Source organism: Macrobrachium nipponense, chromosome 6, assembly GCF_015104395.2.
Source record: "Macrobrachium nipponense isolate FS-2020 chromosome 6, ASM1510439v2, whole genome shotgun sequence".
NCBI classification, from domain to species: Eukaryota; Metazoa; Arthropoda; class Malacostraca; order Decapoda; family Palaemonidae; genus Macrobrachium; species Macrobrachium nipponense.
In genome coordinates this window covers 56,056,815-56,083,802 of record NC_061108.1, presented here as the reverse complement: position 1 = coordinate 56,083,802, position 26,988 = coordinate 56,056,815, and the positions used below count along the sequence as shown (strand labels likewise).

Below are 26,988 nucleotides of genomic sequence, written 5' to 3'. Positions count from 1 at the left end.
ATTAAAGAAAAACAAATTATCCTACCTCCCTCTTCTGCAGGTATTTATGCTGTGTCTGTAAATGAAATAAAAGATACAATACTTGAATATACCTCAGAATTGAAAGCCAATGGTGCTACGAAGGCTGTGCCTTAAAGTCACTGATAATAAGGGAGTACATATACCTCTCATAAATAGTACAAAGGGTGTAGTTAAGTTGAAAATAGGAACACTGATAGGTACTTACAATAAGATTGATGAAAGGGACATCATTTCAGTAGCTCCCACATGTCAAAAGATTGAAATTAGGAATGAGCTGATCCCTGAAAGCATGCGTGTTGTACCAGAGCAAGGATGCACTAGAGAGAAAAAGCTGGAAAATTTGATTGCACAGCAAGATTGGTCACATTTAGATGATGAACAGCAGGCCCAATTAAAGAATCTAGTCATGGAAAGTCACCATGTTTTCATTGTGGAGAGTAATGAAATAGGAAAATTCAAGGGAGTTCAGGGACATATTAATGTTAGTGATTCTGTACCAGTTAGGTCACCCATGTATAGACACCCTGAGAAAGCCAAGCAGCTTATTGCAAATATGTTGGAGGATATGGAAGCTAAAGATTTAATTGAGACATCCTTGGTAAGGAAACCAGACAATTCACAAAGGATGTGCTTAGACTATCGAAAAGTCAATACCCACCTTCAAACTGACATCCATCCTTTGCCTAGGTTAGAAGAGTTAGCTGAGTCAGCGTAAGGGAATCAATTTTATGCTTCATTGGACATGAAAGACGCTTATTATCAGGTAGAATTAGATGAAGATAGTAGAGATCTGACAACGTTTAGTGATGGAGTCTCCTTATATAGGTTTAAGAGGTTACCATTTGGTTTGAGTTGCAGCCCAGCTATATTTTCAAGGGTAATAGGTAATATCTTGGCTCCATTACTAAAAAAGGGATACATAAAGAAGTATTTAGATGATATTGTAGTATGGGCACCCAGCTTGGAAGAATTAATTGAGAGATTAGAAGAGCTGTTCAAATTATTTAGTGAAAAGGGTGTGAAATTAAACTTCAAGAAGTGTCAGTTTGCGCAAATAGAGATCAAATTTCTTGGCCATATGATATCCACAGAAGGATGCAAGCCTTGTCCTGACAACATAAGTGCCATGTATACGAATGAAAGAGCCATTTGCATGGACACCAGAGTGTCAGTCTAGTTTCGAGCAGTTGAAACAGCTTCTTATGACAGCTCCTTTGCTCATAAAAGCAGACATGACAAGACCTTTTCAGTTATTCACAGATGCTAGTCTGAATCATGTAGGTGCAGTGCTGATGCAGGAGAGTGATGGCCTTCTGAAACCTGTTGGATACTTTTAAAAGAAATTGAAGCCTGTAGAACAGAGATATTCTACTACTGATAGGGAAGCCTTGGCTATTGTGTTAGCATGTAGGCGGTTTCATCATTTTCTTTGGGGTACCCTGTTTACAATCCACACAGACCATCAACCTCTTGTGTCAGTATTCAAAAGAAAGACAAAGTCACCTAGTAGGAATAGATGGATTATTGAAATACAGGATTATCGCTTCAAAGTTGTGTATAGGCCAGGAAAGCACAATGAGGTAGCTGATCAGTTAAGTAGGCCAGTTAGGGCAATCTTTCACGATAATCAAGACAATTATCTTGGGTTGAGTAAGGAAGGATACAAGGCTAAGCAGGTAGGTGAAACAAGATGGGGTGAGTTGATTGTATACTTAGAAGAGGGAAAATTGCCTAGGAAGAAGTTTCCTAGAGCATTCATCCATCAGTTTATGCTGTATGAAGGCTTGTTATATCTGAGAGCTGACAAGCATAACAATAATATTCAGTTAAGACTTGTGGTACTGCAGGAGCTTAGGAAAGCTGCCTTGAAGTTTGGTCATGAGTCTGTTGTTAGTCATTTAGGAAGAAGGAAAACTATTGATGCTCTGGAGACTTACTTCTATTGGCCTTCACTTAGATCTGATGTGGTTAACTTTATTAAAGAATGCATTACATGTCAGGTTCATAAAGACAGTCCATCCATACAGCAGAAATTCCAAGAACTCCCACCAGTACATAAACCCTTGGAGCTTATCAGTATTGATTTGACAGATATGATGTCTGGTGCAAATGGGTACCGTTACGTGCTTGCAGTGATTGATCATTATTCACGCTTTGTGAAGTTTTACCCACTGAGGAATAAGACTTCAGAAGTGGTCAGTAAGAATTTTCAGAAATATTTAAATGATTTTGGAATTCCAGGGTGTGTAATTCTTGACAATGGTGCTGAATTCACATCACAACAGTTTAGAGATCTTTGCCAAAAGCACAACATAAACACTGGTTTCATCACACCATGCCATCCTGAAGGTAACAGCATATCAGAAAGAATGCATAGGCCTATGAAGACCCTGTTGAATGTCATGTGTCAGGGTCATCCTTAACAGTGGCCAACCTATTTAGGCGAGTCCCAATGGGTCCTTAATTGTGCTGTCCACGCAACAACAGGTGAACAGCCACATTATGTCTTCTTTAGCAGGAGACCTGCTAGACAAATAATAACTACATTGCCATCAATAGATGATGAAGTGAGTGATTCTGATATTGCCAAAGTTCATGAGATAATCCAAAAGACCCACTTAGAAAGGTCAAAAACATTTTCAAGTACAGCCAACCGAAAGCGAGTGAATACGTGTGTTGAAAAGAATTCACAAGTCTGGGTCAGAAATGAGACTCAAATACCTGTTACTAGTCGAAAGTTAAATGTTAAGTGGCTTGGACCCTATAGAGATAGAAGTTGTGCGAGATGGATCCACTTATGTGTTGAAAAATTTGTTTGATGATACAATCATAGAACGAGCTGCTAATAAACTAAAGCCATTCCACGGTGATGAAGAATGGTTTGTTACCATGAAAGAGCACTCTGAAAATGTGCCTGATATAGTAACTGAAGAAGTTCGTACAAGAGGTGCTAGGAATATTGTGCCTCCCTCACGTCTCATTGAAGAGATATAGACTCTGTGTGATGATCTACAGTACTGTAATTTTGTACGTTTTGTCTCCTTTTTTTTTTTTTTTTTTTTTTTTTCTTGGTTTGAGGTTGATGAAAATATAAATTTTTCTATTCGCAGTGGCCAGTAATGTGAAGACTTTATAGTTTTGAGGTAATGAACAAAGGAATAATGTAAAACATTTTGTACAAGAATTCACATAGTACCCTGGTTGGGAATGCAATTGTGGTCTTATGGGTCTTGTCTTATAGGAAATTGTCAGAGTTTTGCTCTTGTAGTACTGGTTTGGTACATCTTAGAGGATAGAGTACACCACTTTCCAAACCCCTTTGAGATTCAAGTTTAGAGTCGTTTCTAGCTAAGAGCTCTGGTGAGTTTGATAATCATTAGGACGCCTCAATAGGAGTAAATTCTGTCTTCACATGTGGAGAACTCTTTTGTTGCAGAATGATGTGACATCCTGTGTAAGTGGAGTCAATCCAACCCCAGTATTAGGCTAGACAAAGCTATTAGGAAAGCTGTATTGAACGCACACCTATAGGGTAGTGTCCCCATTTAGTACTCAAGTATATCCTTGTTTTATGTTGTTGCAAGAGGCCCTTTAGTATCTAGTTGAGATCGTTGCTTGTTTCTACTGTACAAGACCTGTTTTCCACAGTCGCAGACCCGTCTAAAGAGCTGTTTGGTTCCGTTAGGAACAGTTGTCCTAGAAATTAGAGTGGACATGAATCAATTCTTTCCCGAGGGAAAAGCTTTGTAGTGGGAAAAATATTCCTTTAATTATTAGTGATTTATTTAGGAATTGATTCATCATCCTCCTCTAATATCTTCACATTACTGTTGTCACACTACTGTTGTAATAGTGATTGGAACTGTAAAATGTTTTCGTTTTTGTTGTGGACAAGTGCGTGGCAGTGTAACCAGTCCCTTGTTTTGTTTTTCTTTTCACTTTGGGAGCGCTGTCCTGAATCTTTCGTCTGCAATTTGGTAACACTAGCAACACATGTAAGGATCACGAATGCTCGAAGGTGTGAGGACGTCAACCGGTCCACCCTTTCATTTTGGCTATTTTACCAAATTATTAATACAAATGATTATCTATCCCTTGCAAGGGATCTAGTCCAGGGATCTAGTCCAGGCGTTCTGAAGACTAGATAAATTAACTAAGTCCAGGAAACTAGGCCTGGGAGAAGACATCAACTGGCCTCATCAGTAATAAGACCCATACACACAAGGAATATCATGTAATAGCAGGTAGGACAGGCCTACCCTAATTCCCAGGCAGCGTAAAGGTCATTAGTCTTCATACCCACCGTGTCAACTATGACACACTACCATTCTCCGACCCCTGTCTCCAGGCAAGAAGACTGACAACAGTGCATATGTATAGTAGTACCTAGTATTATTATTCTCGTATCTTAATGTCATGGTGAGGGAAAAATTCTCCCGTGACACAGGTGGCTCTTCTTCATCAGACAGTTCGACTGCCACCCCAAAAACGTTGGGTTTATCCCCCAATGAGTCACGAGCTGCCGCCTCGAATGCTGAGCAATTCGTTTTCAAATCCTCCAATGACATAGACTCATTTGCTGACTGATACAACTCTCTTTTCAGCATAGAGTTATGTAGACCAACCATTATCTTCCTAACATGGATATATTCTGCTAAGTCACTAGAACACGACGGGCACTTAAATCTGCAATCAATTGCCTGTTGAAGACGCTTATTAAAGTAAACTTTAATGGATTCCTCTGCTTACTGATGGGCTACTAAAGAACATGTCCAATAGTGCAGCCTGGTTAGACGATGACGTCACTTGCTCCTGTACTGTATCCCGTATCGCCAAGGGCGTCATCGCAAATATTTCATCTGATGACACCTTTGCATCCAAAGCACTCTGCAATTCAGTCTTGCACTAGAGACGCAGGTGCATGACAGCTTCCATTCCCACCCATTTGTTTAGGTGAAGCCACTCTACCGACCTCCTCCAACTTTGGAATGCAACCAGGGACATGTCTAACTTGCACTTCTCGGGTGCTGCTGCTGCTGCTGGAGCCCTGCCTGACACAGGAGACTGCGGAGGTACAGAAGTATTCCCTTGAAGTGCTGATAACTGACGTGTCAATGCCTCAATCACCGCTTGCTGAGACTGCAATGCACATGAGATCCTGCCAGCTCCTTCTGCCGGGGCAGCTGGCAAGTCTGCAGACCTTCTTGTGGGTGTGGCCCTTTGCACATGCCAACTCATCTTGATTAAATCCTTGGTTCTTGATTGTCACTGCGCCATGTGAGGGCTACAGAAAGATAGCTAACCTCTGAAGCTTTATTAGTCCAAACAGAGTTCAGGACAACACTGGATACAAGTGTCCTTACCAGCGAGAAGCTGCAACTGACTCCCCTTACTGTGCCGTGCAAGGCACACCATCCCCATCCCCGTCTCACATATATTGTACTCCCAAGAATACGGCTAGCCCATACATTACTCATGTGGCCTACTGTTACCTGTTTAAAAAATTGAAGTTTATTAGAATTCTCTGATGTATTCTTAGTAATTTGAATATTTCATTTTGATTAACCATTAATGAAAATTATTCTGTTTTGTCAGTGTTTTATTTAGTAGCATATTCTTGACCAGTGCCTTGTGTTGTTCAGTGCCTTGATCCTTAAATACACTCCACTCTTATACCTCTAGTCCTGAGATATCCTCAGTAGACTTTATGCATGTGCCTCAAGCTGCTTGAGATGTTTTGACTCCCCAGGTTTCTATATAGTACAAGCTGGACCGATTCTGAGGGAGGGAGCGGAGTTTTTGGGTTTGACTTGACTACTTCCCAAACCAGAACCACGAATATAACATCTCTTCTAAATTTATTCTACAAAAAAATAATTAATTTCAGTTTACATCTTAACAAAAGTAGTCTATCGCTACGTAAAAGTAAAGACTGTCCCAAATATGTGCCGTATCAACAAGCAATTGGTGGATTGTTGTACTTGTCATTATGTACTAGACCTGGCATGGCTTACGCTGTGAACTATTTGAGTCAATTCAATGATAGTTACGGTAAGGAGCACTGGCATGCTGTTCTGAGGATTTTCAGATATCTGAAAGGAACTATGGAGTTTGGAATTAATTATTCAAAATCTGAAAATGATGTGACAGGTTTTTGGGATTCATCTTTTGCAGATGACTTGGAAGGGAGAAAGTCTGTATCAGGATGTGTTTTTAAACTCTCTAATGGTCCTATTAGTTGGGAGAGTAGAGAGCAGGAAGTAACAGCATTATCGAGTACTGAAGCGGAGAGGCTTTCTGTATGAGTTATGTAGTAGATCTGGAAGTGTTTTGATGTATAATGATGATATGAGTGCACTAAAGTTGACTGAGCATGAGGGCTTTAATGCCAGAACCAAACATATTGGTGTGAGGTATCATTTTGCAAGAGAGTTGCTAGACTTGAGAAAGTGTACCTACCTGTTGCCATATGTCAACCAAGGATATGTTGGCTGATGTACTGACTTAGGTCCCAAGTACACACACAAAGTCACGTCAAATGTGTAAGGGAAATGGAAACTGGGTAACATGAATGTCTTGATTAAAGGGGTCTGTGGTGAGTTTGCAACTGTTGCTATTGCTGTGATCTGTGACATGCATTTGTTTTTCTTTTGTCTAGGGGGTCCACATTGCAAACCCCTTTGTATTCGTTGGTCCTGAATAAAGCCTCACCTTAGGAAGATGCGTTTCATTGTTCCGCCTCAATCCTTGAAAACCTGATATCTAATTGGTCAATTAGCCCCATATTATCACATTACGTATGTTGTAATTGACTTAGTACGTTTGACGAAATTGCATTTACGTCAATCGCCATCCCCAAAAAACCATTAAAAATGGGTTTGGCCTAGATCATAAGCGACATACGTGTACTCTAATCTCATCTCGACGTAAGTAATTGTATACATTGCGAGCGTCGTACATTTTTTCTTTTTTCCCAAGGGCTGCGAATGTCGTAAAGCTAACCCATTACGACGGTCGCGGGCTCCAGTCGCCGATGTGTGATTTAGCCTTTACCATCGGCTCCTTTCATCTGGACGGTAAAACGCAAAAATTTGTTAGATAGGCTTTAGATTTTTAAATGAACATATCTCTATTATTTTCAGTTCTGCTAGAAATTTATTTCCACCGAACTTTTCTATTTATTTAATGAACAATTTTTAATTTTTGAACAAATTTTGTATCTGTAACTGTTTACAATTTATTGCAGAAAAACAGAATTTCGTCTGCCATTTGTCGATGAGGATGTTCATCAGAGCGTGGCCTACAGAAACCATAGACCAGCTTTCATGTTCCCGTAAATTGTTAGGTTGATTAATGTATTTTTGGCTAAAATTCTCAGAATCCCGTGTGTTCCCTGAGCATGTTCTCTCAGATAGACCTAGGATTTTTCTTCGAAAATTTTCTGGTTTTTAAAACAACTAAGTGTATTATTTACTTCTCAGAGAAGGTGGCTTTACTCGAAGTTCCTGTAAAATATTAACATGGCATTATCACTTTAATGATATCACGTATTTTTTTGTACTGCCCTCGTAATATATTTCACATTAATGGTTAATTAGCACACCTGTTGACACGTCACATGTGGTTCGTTGAATTCAATATAGCTTTCTTTTATTGATTTTCATTTAGTGAATTAACCTAGGGAAACTCTGGTTGTACTTTTTAAATTCATAAGCAATCATACATATTTGAACTTGTCTGTTGTCTTATAAAATTATATCAGATATATCTTATGAGGACTCCGATGACACCACTTGGTGCTGCAATTACTATGAAAAATTTTGAAATGTGTTCGTTTTTTAACCAAAACTTTAAACCCTACCTGAGCTTTCTGATATAATCTAAGTGATAACACTGTAATCACCGTAGACATATAATGTTGTAACCACTCAACATACAACTGCAGGCCTAATGATATATCCACTCTAAAGTCGAGTGCAAGCTTAATGATAAATCCACTCTAAAGTCAAATACTATCTTTATGGTTGGTGGACGTCGTGAATGAGTTGTTTACGTAGCGTCGCGAACAGGAAAGATAGTAGTAAACGTCAGTATGTGAGGCGTCGTCGGCCCGATAAACTTAGATTCTTCCCTCTCTAGATTGGCTGCTGTCTTTTGTCAGCTTTTCAATGGCAGAGAACAGGAGTCATTGCAGTGACAGTGTACCCAGCAGTTCTTCCAAGATACAGTTACCTGTGATTGAAGAACTGAACTTGTATGTCAATTCGAAGATTGCTAAAATAATCGCCACGGGCGTGGTGATTTGTTTCATATCTTATCATGGCTTTTTGCATGCAGTTGATGGTAAGTGTTGTTGAATTTAGTAGGTGTAATTTTGAGGAAGTGCTCCAACCAAGCCGATTGTAGCCCAGGTTATACCTACGACCCAGAAGATACTAGATAGCTTAAGCTAGCCTTGCCAGATTAGGGTAGCCACCACTATACTAACCTAGTATTATCAGATTTTTAATTCAAACTAGGTACTAGCCTAGTAGTCCTTGCGAGAGTTTCAAGTGCAATTTAGGTACTTAGCCTGTGTTGTAATGTATAGCCTACTTAGAACGTTTCTGATGTTCATAACGATACCTATCAATTTGCAACTGCAAAGTGCGATCAGGTATGGTTGAAAGCCCAAATTGACCACAGTGGTAATAACCCTACTCTGGCAGGGCTTGGCCTCCACTGGACTCTAACTAGGTACCATCAAATTTTACTTTATACCTAGGGGGAAACACCAGCTACTACCAACCCTTATCACGGTGGACAGGTCTTATTCACTTGATATTTAAATGGTGAAACAAGAATACAATTACAACACCAAGCATACCATTCAAAAGATTGAAGTTTCGTCAACATAATGTGATATATGAAAGCCCCATACGAACTAAAATAAGCATGTGACGCTCTTCGTAAAATATGTTTTCAAGGCAGTTTTGAAATCCAATATGGCGGCTACCGTGTGGATAGGGTAGATCATCACAGCAGGCCACGCAGGCCAGCTACCATCAATGCAAGCCACCCTCCGAAAAAGTACATTATAACGCGTCCTGACACCCGAGATGGGCATCAGTCGCGACTTGTTGTTGGTGAGAAACGGAGCTAAAGACCTCTACTCTCCTTTCGAAGTAAGTATTTTCCCCAAAGTTAGAAATTAAGGCCAATTTGGTCAGATTTAAACAGATTTAAAACAGAGGGTACTGAAAAACGGTCTCAAACGTAGTGGAAACCTCACCAAACGCGTTCAACATTTTTACTTACAACTCGAGGTATTTAGAAGATTGGACGCCATCTCGATGTTTACGGAGTAGCTTGTGTCAATAAACTAACCATTTCCTGTGATAAATCCGCACACCAACTTGTACCCACAGACGCTGGAGCCACTTTATCACAACAATCGAAACCGACGATTTCTCATCAACAATAAGCCAGGCGTAAACAGAATGTTGGGGTAGAAGAGACGAGAAGCGTGCTCTTGGCTAATTTTTAAATAAGTAGTAAAACATCAATATTTTACATATTTATGATGATTAATTTGAAAATATTCGTTATTGAAAAAGTAACTCGACTCTGACTCAAATTTAAGTAATTATTTTTCTGAATTAGAACGTTCTTTCAAGTTCTGTATTATGACGTCACGACATCTTGACTTTCGTACCTATTGTAAATAATTGCTATACTCAACTGTCATTGCAGAACAGTTTACCAGTTATTCGTGCAGATTGTTATCAGCTATACATGTAATTGTTATAATCGTAATGCGCATATATATCTTTATTATTTACTTTTTGGATATATGAAGATGTTTTACTGCTGGATTATCGCCGTAGTGTGACGCAATCGTTTTCGGTCCATGGGCCTCTGTCTGTTTTCGCACCATAAGAAATTATGGGGCCGAATTTGCAATGACCAGAAAGTCGTTAAAAGAGGAAAGTTAGCATTGAGGGCATATGTTTTGACTGAGAAAAATACAAATTTATTCAATAGCTAGCTTGTAAAAATACTTGGTTATAAAAACTGATTGACAACTAAGCAGCATGTCTACTATGGGTTTCAGAGACAGTGCAAGCACGTTTTTGGGCAATACCTATTTCTGTAACGAACACTCGTAACAGAGCGAGATTTTTCTTTAGTGCATTACCCCCAGTGCCGTAATTTATAAGGGTATCGTGAATCACTAATCGTAAAGAATAACTACACTTGTCCTTGTACTAATAGACCAAAACTCCATTATCCAGAAATGGATAGGAACACACCAGTAAACAGCTCCACCTACCCTCTCCCCCCACCTCCACCGCCACCCCTGTCCTTCTTCCTTCCTTCACCTTCCCTTCTCTCAGCCAGATGTACGAAAACGTTAGAAACATTTGATTTTTATCTACGTTAGAAATATCTGTAATTTTTCGGGGTAATTTGGTTGCAAAAAAGGGATAATATACATGAATTAAATCAAAATTTTTAAATAACAATGTAAATTTAAACTAAATAACGAGTAAAGTAAACAGTTTAGGGAATAAAACTTTGCAGTTTCGTCGTCTGTCGTCGTCTGTCGTCGTCTGTCGTCGTCTGCTGTTTGTAATTGTGTTTATGGCGCGCGCGCTTAGAAACCAGGAACAGCAACGGGTTTAAAGTGCAATGTGGAGTGAACTGAGACCAAAATGTGTATAATAACAATCAAATAAGCACTGTGGAGTTTCAGTTGTGATGGCAGTAAGGATAAAAACCGCCGATTACAAGGTAAGAATGAATTCAGTTCCAACCATAACCCCGGGAATAACAAGTTTCATACTTTCACTAATATAGGCAACAAAATGTTGTTTTATTGTGCTGATTACAACTGCAATCTTGAGTAAGATCAATAAACGTTACATACATACGCTAACATTGTTCAAATGAGTGCTGGAAGGCTGGGAAAGATGGTGTCCGTCACTGATGAGAACCGTCCATGAAAAAACGTAGCCTCCATATTGGATTTCAAAACTGCCTTGAAAACATATTTTACGAAGAGCTCACATGCTTATTTTAGTTCGTATGGGGCTTTCATATATCACAATATGTTGACGAAACTTCAGTCTTTTAAATGGTATGCTTAGAGTTGCAATTGTATTCATGTTTCACCAATTAAATATCGAGTGAATAAGACCCGTCTACCGTGATGAGGGTTGGCCTGTACTGATGTTTCCCCCTATACAGGTTCTGATCAGTGACGACAACCATCTTTCCCAGCCTTCCCAGCACTCATTTGAACAATGTTAGCGTATAGGGTAAAAAACCGCATGGTACAGAGGTGGACCATGTACTATCAATGTGTACAACCCCAAGAAAAGTACATTATAACGCGTCCTGACACCGGAGTAGAGGTCCTTAGCTCCATTTCTCACCAACCTCAAGTCGCGTCTGATGCCCATCTCCGATGTCAGGACGCATTATAATGTACTTTTTTGGGGTTGTACACATGGATCGTACATGGTCCACCCCTGTACCATGCGGTTTTTTACCCTATATGTAATGTTTATTGATCTTACTCAAGATTGCAGTTGTAATCAGCACAATAAAACAACATTTTATTGTAGGTGTCCTTACCGAACAATTATAGAGCCGTGATTTCACGAGCGGCAGGATACTAAATTCAATTTAGCGCGTCGGTCGGTCGCCAACACTGGTGGTGATGACGCATCATCTCCCTCCACTCGCGGGAGAACCAGGTACAACTGCCCAGGTGAAATCCAATTCTTTTCCTGCCGGCGTCCGGTGAACATCGGTGGTCGGTGCGGTTGGATGACTTTGCTTCGCTTTTTTCTTGTGGATTTGATCTTCGGAATTGGTGAAGTACTCTTTTTTGGCGTTGTTGTTATTTTGCTTTTTATTTAGGCGTTGCCATGTCGGATTCTAGTCCGTCGGGAGTTAGGTTTTGCATCTCAGGATGTAAAACTAGATTATCCAAGCTAGAGTATGATTCTCACACTAAATGTGTTAAGTGTAGGGGACAGGTTTGTTCAGCAGATCGAACATGTAACGAGTGTAGTGATTGGACTGATTCTCAATGGAAGTTTTTTAGTTCATACTCGGAGAAATTAGCTAAAGACAGAATTAGAAAAGCAGCGCTTAGGGAAAGTAGACTTAGCTCTGCTTCGTCTTGCGATGCATCTGTTCCTTCTGTTTCTCCTCAAATTGTTATTGTCTCCTTTAACTACACCTCCTATTCCTCCTACTAATCCCAACTTCTCCGGCTTCCCGTGTAGTTTCTTCCGACACCATTGCCAGTCTGGAATCGAGGTAGATCAGAAATTTTCGGTACTAGCGAATACGGTTTTGCAACTTGGTAATTCAGTTAAGACGTTTTTGGAGAAAGCGGCCTCAGGTAAGAGTGTAGTTGAGGGTGCGTCTGTCTGTCCTGACACGTCTCCTAGACAAAGGTCACTGTCCAGCTCCCCCGCACCGGGGAGAAGACATACCGGAAGTCCAAGGGAGTCGATGGGATTGCCCACAGACAGGCGCCTCTCTTGTTGAGCCTGTTGCGCCTCAACAGGGCTCGGTTAAGCGTTGGAAAGGTGTTGCGGTCAGACGCCTTTCAAATGATTCAAGCGATTCGTCTCCGGTCGCACGGCGCTCTTGGCGAGATTCGCCCGTTCGCGTCCCTTAAAGAGGCGTTCAGGCGCCGATTCTTCGCCTCCTCCAGTCAAGCGGTATAAGGAGCCTGAGAGTAGGGTTGCGCCTCGGCCGTTAGCGGCTCGTTCGTCGCCTCAATCTGTGCCTTTTTCGGCTCCATCTACTAGTAGAGATTGTGGTTTTAGCGCTGTAGCTAGCAGTTCTAAGGGTGTTTCATTTAGGCGCTTTTTCGTCTGTTACGCCTGATGCGCCTGTTTCGCCTCGAATTTCGGCGGCTCCGAGCGAGGCGCAAGTAGTTTTTCCGCCTCCTGCTGACATTTAGGCTCTTCCAAGCCTACGTTAACTGTTTTTGATTCGTCTCTGGCGCCTTTGCGCAAGCAGTTAGAGATGTTAACCAACTGGATGAATGAGTCCAAGGGTGGTTCGAAACCTTCAGATCCGGTTGTAGTTCCGTCTACTTCTTCGGCGGTATCGGAGAATGAAGAAGAAGTAGAGGAGAGGATTCACATCACCTCTCGTGTTATTCACGTCTCCTTAGATTTCTTCTGGTATCTTATCCGATTATTTTGAGAAAGCGGCTCCGCGCTCCCCAACTTCGACTTTTTTGATGAGGAGGAAAACTTCAGACCCTCTCCTCCCAACTTGTTCTATCTAAAGCGGTTTAGACATTCGTTGAAAGAGACGGAGAAATGGATGTCTATGAAAAAAGAGACTTAGGGAAGGCTCTTTTTGCTTACCCTCCCTCTAAGTTGCTTCGTAAGAGGTATAGGTTTTATGTAACTGGGGAAGCTCCTTCTCTGGGAGTTTCTGCCTCCTCCCAGGGAGACTTCTCCAGTTTTAATCGACTCCTCTAGAGATCTGCTTTCGCCGCAGCGAAAGTTTTTCTTTACAGCGCCTGAGTTGGACCACGTTGTAAAGAATCAATTTAAACTTTTGGAAGTCTTTTAGCTTCCTTGATTGGACTATTGGCGCTTTAGCGGCCAAGATCGAAGACTGTCCTTCTCTTTCTCAGGAGTTAGCGGAGGATTGGATTGGTGTTCTGTCCTGTGCGGACAATCCATTAGGGATGGATGTGAATGATTAGCTTCGCTCATCGCCTTTGGTACCCTTAGAAAAGGCAACTTTGGTGCTCCTTTGCTTCTAAAAGGGTTACGTCCCAGAACAGAAGTTCTGCTCCTCTTGTTTAGCTCCTTTTGTGAAAGATAACCTCTTTCCAGACGATGTATGTTGTCAATTTCGTCTGCGCTGATAAGAAATCTACTTCGGATTTACTGGCACAGTCTACTAAGAGACCTAAAGCTCCTGTGGAGACTGTTCCTTCGGTTTCTCCTCTGGCCCAAGCGCCTTTTCGAGGGAGAAAACCCCAAGCGCTTCTTCTTTCGCCGAAATCGAATTTGCGACCCTCAGTCTAAGCCTCGCCAAGGTTAACAAACATTCCAAATGAAACGCTCGGTTCTTCATGCCATGGGAGCCAGGCTGGCTCTGTTTTGGGAGGAATGGGAAAACAGAGGAGCAGAAGCCTGGGTAGTGCAAGTACTCAAGTTCGGCTATCGTATTCCTCTCGTTTCACCTCCCTCGCTCTCACCTGTGCCAATTCCATTCCAGGCATACTCTCCGGGCTCAGACAAATTTCTGGCGCTAGCCGCAGAAGTGGAAGCGCTTGTTCTCAAAGAAGCGATAGAACAGATAGAAGGGGATTTTCCTCCAGGCTTTTACAATCGCCTTTTTGTAGTTCCCAAGTCATCAGGGGGCTGGAGGCCGGTTTTGGATGTGAGCGCCCTGAACTTGCATGTCCAGAAAACAAAATTTCATATGGAGACCACTCGGTCGGTTCTGGAGTCCATCAGACAGGGAGATTGGATGGTCTCTCTGGACATGCAAGACGCTTATTTTGCACATTCCGATACATCGCGAATCTCGGAAGTACCTGAGGTTCATGTTCGAAGGCAAGGGGTGTTTCAGTTTCGGGCGCTTTGCTTCGGACTAGCGACCGCTCCTCAAGTTTTCACCAGGGTTCTATCCCCGATAGGAAGCTGGCTACACATATTAGGAGTAAGAATCTCCCTCTATCTGGACGATTGGCTTCTCCGGTCGGAATCAGAGAGTCGGGTGCATGAAGGACCTTGGAACAACTCTCGGATCTTGCCAGAAAGTTAGGAATTCTGGTCAAACAAACAGAAGTCCCAGTTGGTTCCATCTCAGAGCATCCTTTATTTGGGGATGATTCTGAATGCTCAAGTTTTTTGGGCTTTTCTGTCCCCGAAGAGGGTTCAAGGCTGTCTGGAGACAGTTCAGGAGTTCTTGGACAAAAAGGTAAGTTCTGCCAATCAGTGGATGAGGCTCCTGGGCAAATTGACGTCAGTGGAGAAATTTGTGACGTTGGGAAGACTGCACATGAGACCTCTGCAGTTTTTCCTGAGAGCCTCTTGGTGCAGGAAGACACAACCAGACTCGATTACCTTTCCTGTCACAGATCAAATAAAGAGGACATAAGGTGGTGGCTCTCGAGCAGCAAGGTTGGAAGAAGGGTTAGATTTACGACCCATCCTCCCGAACCTACAGTTCTTTTCCGACGCATCGGACACAGTTGGGGAGCCCTACTGGGAAATCAACGGACTTCAGGAGCTTGGTCGGAGAAGGAGAAGAAGTTCCACATAAATGTAAAGGAACTGTTAGCAATTTTCTTGGGCTCAGACAGTTTCGGAGCTTAGTAGAAGGTCGAGTAGTGGGCAGTGCATTCCGACAACTCCCACGGCTCTCTCGTACGTGCGGAAACAGGGGGGGACTCAGTCTTTCTCTCTGTACGAAGTAGCCAAGGATCTCCTCCTGTGGTCAAACGAAGCGAAGTTCAGCTAGTCCCGAGATTTGTTCCGGGAAAGATGAACGTCCTGGCGGACGAGTTAAGTCGTCAACAGCAAGTGTTACCTCTGGAGTGGACTTTGGAACAACAAGATTTGTCAGAAACTTTTGGCTCCTTTGGGGGACAACCGTCAATAGACCTGTTCGCGACATCAGGAACAACCGTCTTCCTCTCTTTTGTTCTCCAGTCCCAGATCCTCTAGCTTGGTCGGTGGACGCAATGCTGTTGGATTGGTCGGGTCTGGAAGCTTATGCATTCCCTCCGTTCGGTCTAATAAGAGAGGGTGCTAACAAGTTCATGTCGCACAGCAATGACGAAATAACGTTAATCGCTCCCTTTTGGCCCAGGAAAGAGTGGTTCCCGGACCTTCTCCAGTTGTTAGTAGACTTCCCCAGACTTCTTCCTCCAGAGAAGTGGCTTCTCAAACAACCTCACTTCAAGAGGTTCCACCAAAACTTGTCCGTCTAGCTCTGACAGGGTTCAGACTGTCCGGAATCTTGTCAGAGCGAAAGGATTTTCAAGAAGAGTTGCAGAAGCTATCGCTCGTTGTAGGAGAGAGTCTTCTAACAAACTCTATCAAGGGAAGTGGAGAATCTTCAGAGAGTGGTGTAGAAGTGCTAAAGTCTCTACTTCTGCGACCTCTTTAACAGAAATAGCAGATTTTCTTCTATTTCTTAGGAACTCTAAGAAACTGGCTCCTTCGACGATCAGAGGATATAGAGCCATGCTCTCTTCGGTTTTTTCGACATCGAGGTTTGGATATTTCCTCCAATTCAGATCAGTCGGACCTCATTAGGTCTTTCGAAACCATAAGCTCCCGCAAGATACAGTGGCTTGGAACTTAGATGTGGTGCTTAAGTTCCTCATGGGGCCACCGTTTGAGCCTTTGAAGTCGGCTTCACTCAGGAACTTGACTAAGAAAGGCACTCTTTTCTTATTGCACTAGCTTCGCTAAGAGTAGTCAGCGAATTGCACGCTATAGACAAAAGAGTCGGTTTCTCTCAAGGCAATGCTGTATTTTCGGTATCTTTGACCTTTCTAGCCAAAATGAGAATCCTTCTAATCCTTGGCCGAGGAGTTTTGTGGTAAGGAACTTATCTGATTTGGTTGGACATGAGGAGGAAGAAAGCTCTTATGTCCAGTCAGGGCTATTAAGCAGTATCTGTTTGCCACTAAGGGTATTAGAGGACAATCTTCTAAGCTCTGGACCTCGGTTCAAAATCCCTCTCGTCCTCTTTCTAAGAATGCTATATCGTTCTTTATTAGAGAGCTTATCAGGGAAGCTCACTCGCAGTCCGAGAACGACAATCTTTCCGTTCTGAGAGTTAAGCTCACGAGGTTAGAGCAGTGGCAACTTCTTTAGCATTCAGAAAGAATTTATCTTTAGCTTCGATTCTTCAGAGCACGGTTCTGGAGATCGAATTCGGTTTTTTGCGAGTCATTATCTCAAAGAGATAGAAACGGTTTTCGAGAATTGTAAAACGTTTAGGTCCGGTGGCGGTTTCTGGCATGGTGTTGGGAGAAACGGCACAGGGGTTGTCACCTCTATGCTAACTTTTCACCTTGAATAGGTTGTCGAGGTTCAAGGGAAGCTGGGGGTACTGAGTACCTGGGATACTCACCAGTCCTGTTATGGTCAGATTTTACAATGGTTGGGTTATATAAGTCTTTTTTAAATGCTGGTGTTGGTGACAAAATGTTTTGTATGATTGAATTCTGGTTTAGCCCAGGGCAAAGGGCAATCTTTTTGTTGTACTATCCTCCGTTCAGTCAGCCTTGACTCGCTTGAACTACGGAAGGATTCCACTCCTGTAGAGGCTAACTTTGGTCAAATTCCAATTCCTCTACAATAGTAAGAAGAGCACCGACCAGAGGCAGTAACAGTCTGCTGTAGCTCTCTTACAAGGTAAGGTTACAACAGACACCTTTGGAGTGTTTACTGGGTATTGCAATAAATGTCACCATTTAAAAAATACTAGTGGTCCACTGAATCCCACCTTCCCACTAAATGTGTAATCAGCTCTATAATTGTTCGGTAAGACACTACAATAAAAATAAATTTTCATTATTAAAATGAAGTTTTATTGTATACTTACCGAACAATTATGATTATACCCACCCTCCTCCCCCCTTAGGTGGACGGACGGGCAGAAAGAATTGGATTCACCTGGGGGCAGTTGTACCTGGTTCTCCAGCGAGTGGAGGGAGATGACGTCATCACCACCAGTGTTGGCGACGCCGACGCGCTAAATTTGAATTAGTATCCTGCCGCTCGTGGAAATCACGGCTCTATAATTGTTCGGTAAGTATACAATAAAACTTCATTTTAATAATGAAAATTTCATTTTTGTTGCCTATGTTACTGAAAGTATGAAACTTTTTATTCCCGGGGTCATGGTTTGAACTGAATTCATTTTTACCTTGTAATCGGTGGTTTTATCCTTACTGCCATCACAACTGAAACTCCACAGTGCTTATTTGATTGTTATTATACACATTTTGGTTCTCAATTCACTCCACATTGCACTTTAAACAAGTTGCTGTTCCTGGTTCTTAAGCGCGCGCGCCAAACAAACAGTTACGAACAGCAGACGACGAAACTGCAAAGTTTTATTCCCTAAATTGTTTACTTTACTTGTTATTTACTTCAACTTTACTTTGTTATTTAATCATTTTAATTTAATTCATGTAAATTACCCCCAAAAAATACAGATATTTCTAAAGTAGATACAGTCCAATGTTTCTAACCTTTTCGTACATCTGGCTGCCGAAAACCATAGAGGAACGACTACGGATAAGTGGATTATATATATATTTTTTTGCTTTTTTGTTTTTGCTAGCACTTTTCTTTTGATTTAAGTCTGTAGTAGTATTTGAATTTTCTTTAATAACCGTATGCCAGAAATAAATGTAACCTTTAATGTTTGCATGCTAAGAATGCAAAATCATCGTTGCCACATTAGTGGAGGCTTCACACATACGCCGATTCATTATTATAAACTGTTTCCATGAATTCTAGTTGTCATAGTAATGCAATAATGATAAAATTGCTTTAATATTTATGTATATATACTTCCAATACATAGCCTAATTTCACCAATTTCAACGTTTTGTGTGTAGTCTTATACCCAGTTTGGAGGGTCAACACATACCGAATGGCAACAGAGAGGGCGAGAGAGAGAAAGGAAGGCGAAGGAACGCAGAACGATAGGGGTGGCGGTGGAAGGGGGGGTGGGGGGGAGGGTAGGTGGAGCTTTTTACGCGTGTTCGTATCCATTTCTGCATAATGGAGTTTTTGTCTCTTGGTACAAGGACAAGTGTCGTTATTCTTTACGATTAGTGATTCACGATACCCTTATAAATTACGGCACTGGGTGTAATGCACTATAGCAAAATCTTCTTCTGATACGAGTGTTCGTTACAGAAATAGGTATTGCCCAAAAACGTGCTTGCACTGTCGCTGAAATCCATAGTAGATATGCTGCTTAGTTGTCAATCAAGTTTTTTGTAATAAAGTATTTCTTACAAGCTAGCTATTGAATAAATTTGTATTTTTCTCAATCAAAACATATGCCCCTCAATGCTAACTTTCCTCTTTTAACGACTTTCTGGTCATTGCAAATTCGGCCCCATAATTTCTTATGGTGCGAAAACAGAGGCCCAGGGACAGAAAACGATTGCGTCACACTACAGCGATAATCCGGCAGTAAAACATCTTCACATATCCAAAAAGTAAATAATAAAGATAAATATGCGCATTACGATTATAACAATTACATGAATAGCTGATAATCTGCATGAATAACTGGTAAACTGTTCTGCAAGAAAGTTGAGTAAAGCAATTATTTACAATAGGTACGAAAGCCAAGATGTCATGACGTCATAATACAAGACTTAAACGAACGTTCTAATTCCAAAAAATAATTACTTAAATTTGAATCAGAATCAAGTTACTTTTTCAATAACGAATATTTTCAAATTAATCGTCATAAATATCTAAAATATTGATGTTTTACTATTTATTTAAAAAATTATCCAAGTGCACGCTTCGTCGTCTTCTACCAAAACAGTTGTTTACTAACAAACAAGCTGGTAAGTTTCCGTGTTCCGATTGTTGTGATGAAAGTGCCCCAGTATCTGGGGGTGCAAGTGGTGTGCGGATTTATCACAGGAAATGGGAATTTGTTCATGACACTTACCTGCCAGATATATATGTACCGTATATACTCGCATATCATGCGACTTTTGAAACCTAATTTTGAAGCTAATTTTAAAGGGGTCGCATCATACACGCGGCATAAAATTAGCGTACCGTCTATGCTTTCCCAAATCGGCAGATCGCGATAGTTACTACCGGAGGAAAACAGTAGATCTTTTAAAAAGTTATGCTTTACTTGTACTTCACTATATCCAATAATATTGTATGCATTATCATATTACTATTGTATTTTAAAATACAAAAGAGCGATCGTGCGCCATTTGCATTATTTTGGTTTATACAACATGTTTAACTGTTCTAGACTATAATATAACCATCTATAATTTCCAAATCAGTTGATTAAGGCACAACACTGAAGGATTTTTTACTTTTTGTTTTACTCAGTAAAAGAAACATTTGTTACTTGAACTATTATTTTCATTTTAGGATACGCAGGTAAGTGAAAATTTATTAAAGTAAAAAAAAATGCATAAAATTAATAAATTAAAATCCTCCAAAGTCGTTCTCCGTGTCCGTATCATCAAATACTGCTCTGAATTCTTTGCCATCAAGGCAGTCATCATATTCGTCATCTTCCAGATCTTTGATAATTTCATCTTCATCCTGCATCTTCGTATAAGACATCGTCAATTCATATGGAAGGCATAGTCTTGTGGCGAGCTCCCTGGCGTGGCTTTTAAAGATCTGCCCTTATGCTAATTCTACAACAACAACAACTGCCCGTGTGTGACAGACCTTTGAATGTCCTTGAGACAAACCCCGAGGCTATAATTATAAGATTATAAGGGGTTTTCATTCCCAGGTACTTTAATCTCCTTCCTATTCGGCCCTGCTGGCTCTCTCTCTCTCTGCTCTCTCTCTCTCTCTCTCTCTCTCTCTCCTCTCTCTCTCTCTCTCCTAAATCTTACAGCTGTCCGAGCGAGAGCTTTTTTATGGGACAACATAGGCCCTCATTTTCGCTTTTTCCATACCTATTTATTTTGTATACGATTGCCCTTTCTCGGCTGTGAAGTTGATGTCTAATCCATGGCTGTGAGGAATAACTTGGAAGTCGGTGTCAAAGTCACTCCACACTTCAGTCAGGCCAAAACTTTGCCATATCGCATTCAAGCAATATTCAGTCATTGTTTCCTATCTATTATTTTCTCAGAGAGAGAGAGAGAGTCTGTCTGTATACGATTGTTTATTTTTTCACTCGTCAAACTTACTGTTATGCTTTATTCATATTTCCTTGCTCACCAATTTATTTCTACCCCTACGATATTAAAGAAATAAGATATGTAGAATAGGGAGAACTGCCTCCAGAACTGTACAGTCAGTATGTGGATTTAAACGCACGTGGAACTGGTTGAAATATTCGCAGCAGCACCAAAATGAGATGCCCTGTTGATAGAAAATCTGACTCCCGTTTCTTGTTATTGCATAAAAAAACTTTATCAATCGTGAACCTACGTAATTTATTTAGAATTCTGCGCAACGAAAAAGATAATATTTGATATCTGTAATGGGAGAAATGGTTTTTATCTCTGTTGTGTTAGAAATTTGGGCAGATATGCGATCAAACACGTGGGTGGACCAAAACAGCCCAGCCAGAGAGCTCCACACATTTTGTAATACTCATTGTTTGGCTTGCTAGGCTTACCCGATTCAATTTGGGTGTGCGCTGCAGCTGCTGCTACTGGTACTCATAATTCGCATTTTTTCTTACTAATCCAAGAGTTGACCATGGAAAATCCCAAGATTAACCAAAAATCCCAAGATAATAAAATGATTGACATATGCCAAGCTTTGGAGTCCTAAATATTTACTCTGTCTATCAAGAAAAGATACTGATAAATTGAATTGACGGTATCTTTCCTGAGAGAGAGAGAGAGAGAGAGAGAGAGAGAGAGAGAGAGAGAGAAGAGAGAGAGAGAGAGATTATTTCTCATTGTAATCAGTAAAATACACTAATAAAACAAAAACAAAAATACGTACTGTATGCAAAGCACACACATCATCGTTAGCTTCCCGTGTGTTACGTGTAAACGTTCATTCTAAGAAATTCACAGAGTAGTATAACTAACACCTGATTGGCTGGTTGGTAGCCATGGAGATCTGTTATCCAATGACTGCCCTCTGCTTCTGTTCTATTTATAGACATATGCCGTGGATGACACTAGGTTTGAACGTTACCATGTTCGTGATTTTCTGACTGCTGACGGCAAAAATTACTCGATAATTTTCTTAATATAATTATTTCTTCGTGAAAACAATAATATAACGTGATCATTTTAACTTATAATGTATAGTGGTATGAAAAATACCAGTGTGTCGTAGCGTCCGTCATCAATATAGTGGTATGAAAATACCACATGGTGTGTAGCGTACGTAATCACAAAGTACAAATCCTTTTCCCGGACCATCCTCAAAATTTTATGACTCTTCAACTGCAAGATCGATATGGTGATATATGTTATATGTATAGTCATACTTATTGTTGAAATTCACAAGTTGAACTGCTAAACATTATTAGATTTTGATTGTTATGTACATATATTTTTTGCGTTTTACGGAATGTTTGTTTTGAAAATAATAGCTATTAGTGAACATATGATATTCATTGTCCCACTATTTTATTATAGGTGATCTTAATTATCTCACATTCATGTAACAGTATTATATTAATATTTATTTAAATAAACTGTAATTAACCCTCTTACGCCGAAGCCCTAAAAATCAAAACCTCTCCTGTATGCCGGCGCCAGTTTGGAGTGAGCGCGGAAGCGGAAAAAATAATTTTTTCAAAAAATCACAGCACGCTTAGTTTTGAAGATTAAGAGTTCATTTTTGGCTCATTTTTTTCCATTGCCTGAAGTTTAGTATGCAATCATCAGAAATGAAAAATAATTATCATTATATATGTAAATAATGCGATATATGGTAGCGAAAACAAAAAAAAAAATTCATAGATAAATTGTATTCAAATCACGCTGTGCAAAAAACTGTCAAAGCTAACGAGTTACTTTTTTTTTTCGTTGTATTGTACACTAAATTGCAATCCTTTTTGATATATAATACATAGTAAAAAACAATAAAAGCAACACTGGAAAAATATTATCACAAAATGATGTACGAATTCGTAACGCGCGGACGTCAAAAAAATGTTATTTTCAAAAAAAAATTCACCGTAATTCTAAATATTGTTCTAGAGACTTCCAATTTTGTTTCAAAATTAAGACAATGATTGAATATTACGATACTGTAAGAGTTTTAGATTAGAATTGCAGATTTCGACCATTTCGGACGAGTTAAATTTGACCGAATGTTGAAATTTTTAATATATTTATTTTTTTTTATATAACACATATTTCGGAGATGTAAAAAGCTACAACCTCCATTATTTTTTATTGTAATTCTTCATGAATTTGAGCATATTTTGATATATGAAACTCTATAAAAAGGCTTATATGAAAAGGAGCAAATATTAGGATAATGCGATGTACGTATTTCGGAGACTTGCGGTCGCGAATCGGCGCGCGGAGGTAAGGTAAATATATTTTCAAAAATTCACCATAAATCACAATATTGTTTTAGAGACTTCAAATTTGTTTCAAGATGAAGAAAAATGACGGAATATTACTAGGCCGTAAGAGTTTAGCTTACAATTGCGTTTTTCAACTATTTCGGTAGAGTCAAATTTGACCGAACGAATGGTTTTTTTTTTCTATTTATCGTGATTTATATGCAAATATTTCGAAAAAGAGAAAAGCTACAACCTTCAATCATTTTTAGTTGTATTCTACCATGAAATTGCGCACATTTTCATATATAAAAACTTTATGTAACAGCTAATTTTAAATGGTGCAAACATTTCGACAATCGCACAAAAAATTCTGATTTTTTCGGAAGAGTTACCCGCGCGATACCGGTAAGGAAAATGTTTTTTTTTTTTTTTTCATACGAATTTACCATAAATCAAATATTGTGCTAGAGACTTCCAAGTCGTTTGCAAAATGAAGGTAAATGATTGAATATTACTAGATTATAAGAGTTTAGCTTACAATTGCGTTTTCGACCATTTCGGTAGAGTCAAAGTTGACCCGAAAGTTGAAATTTTTTGCACTTAATGTTATTTATATGAAAATATTTCAAAACTGATAAAAGCTACAACATGGGTTGTTTTTTTGTTGTATTGTGCATGAATTGCGCACATTTCCATATATAAAACTTTATGTAACGGCAAATTTAAAGGGTGCAAACATTAGGACATCGCACGAAAAAAAAAAAATTTATCGGAAGAGTTATCGCACGAACGTAAGGAAAAAGTTTTTTCATAAATTCACCATAATAAATCGAAATATTGTGCTAGAGACGTCCAATTTGTTGCAAAATGAAGGCAAATGATTGAATATTACTATAATATAAGAATTTTAGCTTACAATTGCGTTTCTCGACATTTCTGTAGAGTCAAAGTTACCGAGGTTGAATTTGAAATTTTTGCACTTATCGTTATTTATATGAAAATATTTCAAAACTGATAAAAGCTACAATCATGAGTATTTTTTTGTTGTATTTTACATGAAATTGCGCACATTTTTGTATATAATACTTCATGTAAAGGATAATTTAAAATGGTGCAAAATTATGTCAAAGTGACAAAAATAATTTCCGAGATGTGTCACTGATACTTTTTAGTGCGATAAGAAAGAAATTCGCGCTTGCGCGCCTGCGTAGCAATTGTAAACAAAATAACGCCGTTGATCCGTTGGAACTCCCAGCATCCCCCAAGGCGCGTGATACAAAAGTTTTCGGCTGGTAGGCCTATAAGTATTTTTCCGCGAATTTTTAAACAAACTTTTTGTTCATGAAACTTACCTGTCAGATATATAGATAGCTGTATTTTCTGAAGTCCGACAGAATTTTAAAAACTTCCGACACACGCATGGTCAGCCAGGTGGTTAGTACCATTCCCGCCGCTGGGAGGCGGGTATCGGAACCAGGAACCATTCCCATTTTCTATTCATAATTTTTCTGTCGCTGGTGCTGAAAACACCTGTTTTCAGTACCTCCGTCTTAGGATTTTGGGAAACTTTATCATTGCCGCTAAGTATCCTAATTGTCTTTTGATTTATTTACTTGGATTTGTGGGATTTGTGGCTAGGCATACGCTATCTTAAATTGATTTGAATTTGATTCATTTGTTCCGATACGTAATACAAACCCTCGGTCCTTTAACAATAGGAAGGTAACTAGCGGCAGCTGGGGACGGTCGTAAGCTTCGAACAAGGGGAGAACGGTAGTTAACTGCTTGTCCGATCGTGCGCTGCGCCCGCGCGCCGAGAGGTGAAGAATCACTTTTGCTTTCGGCGCGGGTGTGAAGGGACGTGTTCGTCATCGCTCTCTGCCCGCTTCATCGTCGTATGCTTTGTTTATATTGTGTTTTCTACTAATGGTTTGGTTTGACTTGAAATGAAACTGTAAGTACAACTGTTTTCATTTTCATTACTTAATTATGAATCAACATGGAGCTATCGCCGTAGAGACGGCGATTTCCGCTCTTTTCATGAATTGAACCCTTGAATTATGTCTCGGTGCCGAGGCGGGCGCACTCGCGCCGAGTCATGTATTTTGGGCGAAAGTGTGTAATTGAAAGATGTAAGTACTCTTTTTCATTATATTTTGTTTTTGCCCTGTGCGTTCGTTGCCGAGAGCTTGATTGCGCTCGGCAAGAGCCTCTTATTTTCATACATTCAACTTACCTGTCAGATATATACATAGCTATCGACTCCGTCGTTTCCGACAGAATTTCAAATTTCGCGCACTCGCTACAGGTAGGTCAGGTGATCTACCGCCCTGCTCTGGGTGGCAGGGCTAGGAACTATTCCCGTTTTCTAATCATAATCTCTCTGTCGCCGGCTGTATCAACAGTTGTTGTTACTTCCCGTCCTGACTAGAATTCGTTTTTTCGCAAAGCTTTTGATCATCTCTCGCTGATATTTGGTGACGTACTTGGATCGTTGTTTGGCATTCGCTATCGTGGACTGTTTTTTGGACTTGGTTTTGGAATTTGTTGAATATGTCTGATTCTAGTGTTAGTTTTCAGAGTGTGTGTGAATGAGGCTGTAAGTGAGGATTCCGAAAGCTTCGGTAGATCCTCACACTAGTTGTAGGGTGTAGAATGGTTGAATGTTCGATTGAGAATACGTGTAATGAGTGTGAGAATCTGAATGCACAAGATGGAAGAATCTAACTTCTTACTTGAAGAAGTTAGAGAGAGATAGAGAGAGAAGGCGGCTTATAAAACCCGCAGTATGTCTGCCTCTCATGATTTACTGTCTAGCTCTGTAGCTTCTTCCTATGATGTAATAACCATTCTGTTTCAGCCCGTTCACATCTTGCTAATCCCTCTAGTTCTGCTTCGGAAATAGCAGAACTTAGAGCTTCCCTTCAGAAAATGCAAGGAAAAAGTTGCAGCATTGGAAGGTAAGGAAAGTGAATGTGGCAGTGATATTAGTGTCCCCAGTGATTGGAGTGGAAGCGTCTGGTCGTCTCTGCGACGCTCCCAGGCCTAGACCTCTTCCAAGCTCCCTGGCCCGGAGGAGGAAGGAAAGTCGAAAGCCGTACGGGGTGGGGTTGTGGAGAATCCCCAACGATCAGGCGTCCCTTCGGCAGAATCGATCGTATCGACTGCCAAAGACCGCTATAGGAAAAGCATCCTTCGAGATGGCTTTTCGTCGTCGAGTTCGCCTTCGCCGAGAAGAGGATGGAAGGAGTCGAATCTTTCGTCCTTTGAAGAGGAGTAAGAAAGAGCACGAGCTCAATTAGAGTCCCGAGCGCTTCTCAGAAGGAGGAGCACCTTCGGTAATAAAGAGGGCGAGAATACAGTCAGACTCGGGTCTGGAAGAGATCCTAGAGCGCCTTCCAGATCTCCCTCTCCTAATGCGGAAAGATTCCTCAACAAGAAAATTTTGAAGAATATGCAAGAGCAATTAGCCTTGTTAGTAGGAACTCGTTTATAAGGAGCCTACTCGTAAGAAGGATGATAGGCTTCCTATTAAAAGATCTAAATACCTATCTCCTGCCAGGCGCACGACGCATCCTTCAGGGGAGTTGTCGCACAGGCGGGCCATCTCTGGGGGGGGCGGTGCTAGACAGAGAGAGGTAAAGAAAAAGGAATCTACTCCTGTCAAGAGTAGGGCGCCAACCAGAAGCCAGACTCCGAGTAGGCGCAACGAGCCAGTACAAGATTCAAGATCTTCAA

At 40.5% G+C, this 26,988-nt stretch overlaps 1 protein-coding gene across 3 annotated transcripts in view; it reads left to right on the top strand.

Moving 5' to 3' along the window:
* The first annotated feature begins 8,005 nt into the window (after positions 1 to 8,005).
* Positions 8,006 to 26,988, top strand: part of LOC135216375 (N-acetylneuraminate 9-O-acetyltransferase-like) — a 363,601-nt gene continuing 344,618 nt past the window's right edge. Inside the window, exon 1 of one of the 3 annotated variants that reach the window (XM_064251636.1) lies at positions 8,006 to 8,364. In XM_064251636.1, coding sequence (XP_064107706.1) covers positions 8,190 to 8,364 — 175 coding nt within the window. In that variant the 5' untranslated portion in view covers positions 8,006 to 8,189. Of the gene's footprint in view, positions 8,365 to 22,147; positions 22,191 to 26,988 lie in introns of those variants that run through there. The other 2 variants (XM_064251639.1, XM_064251637.1) reach the window with 2 other exon arrangements.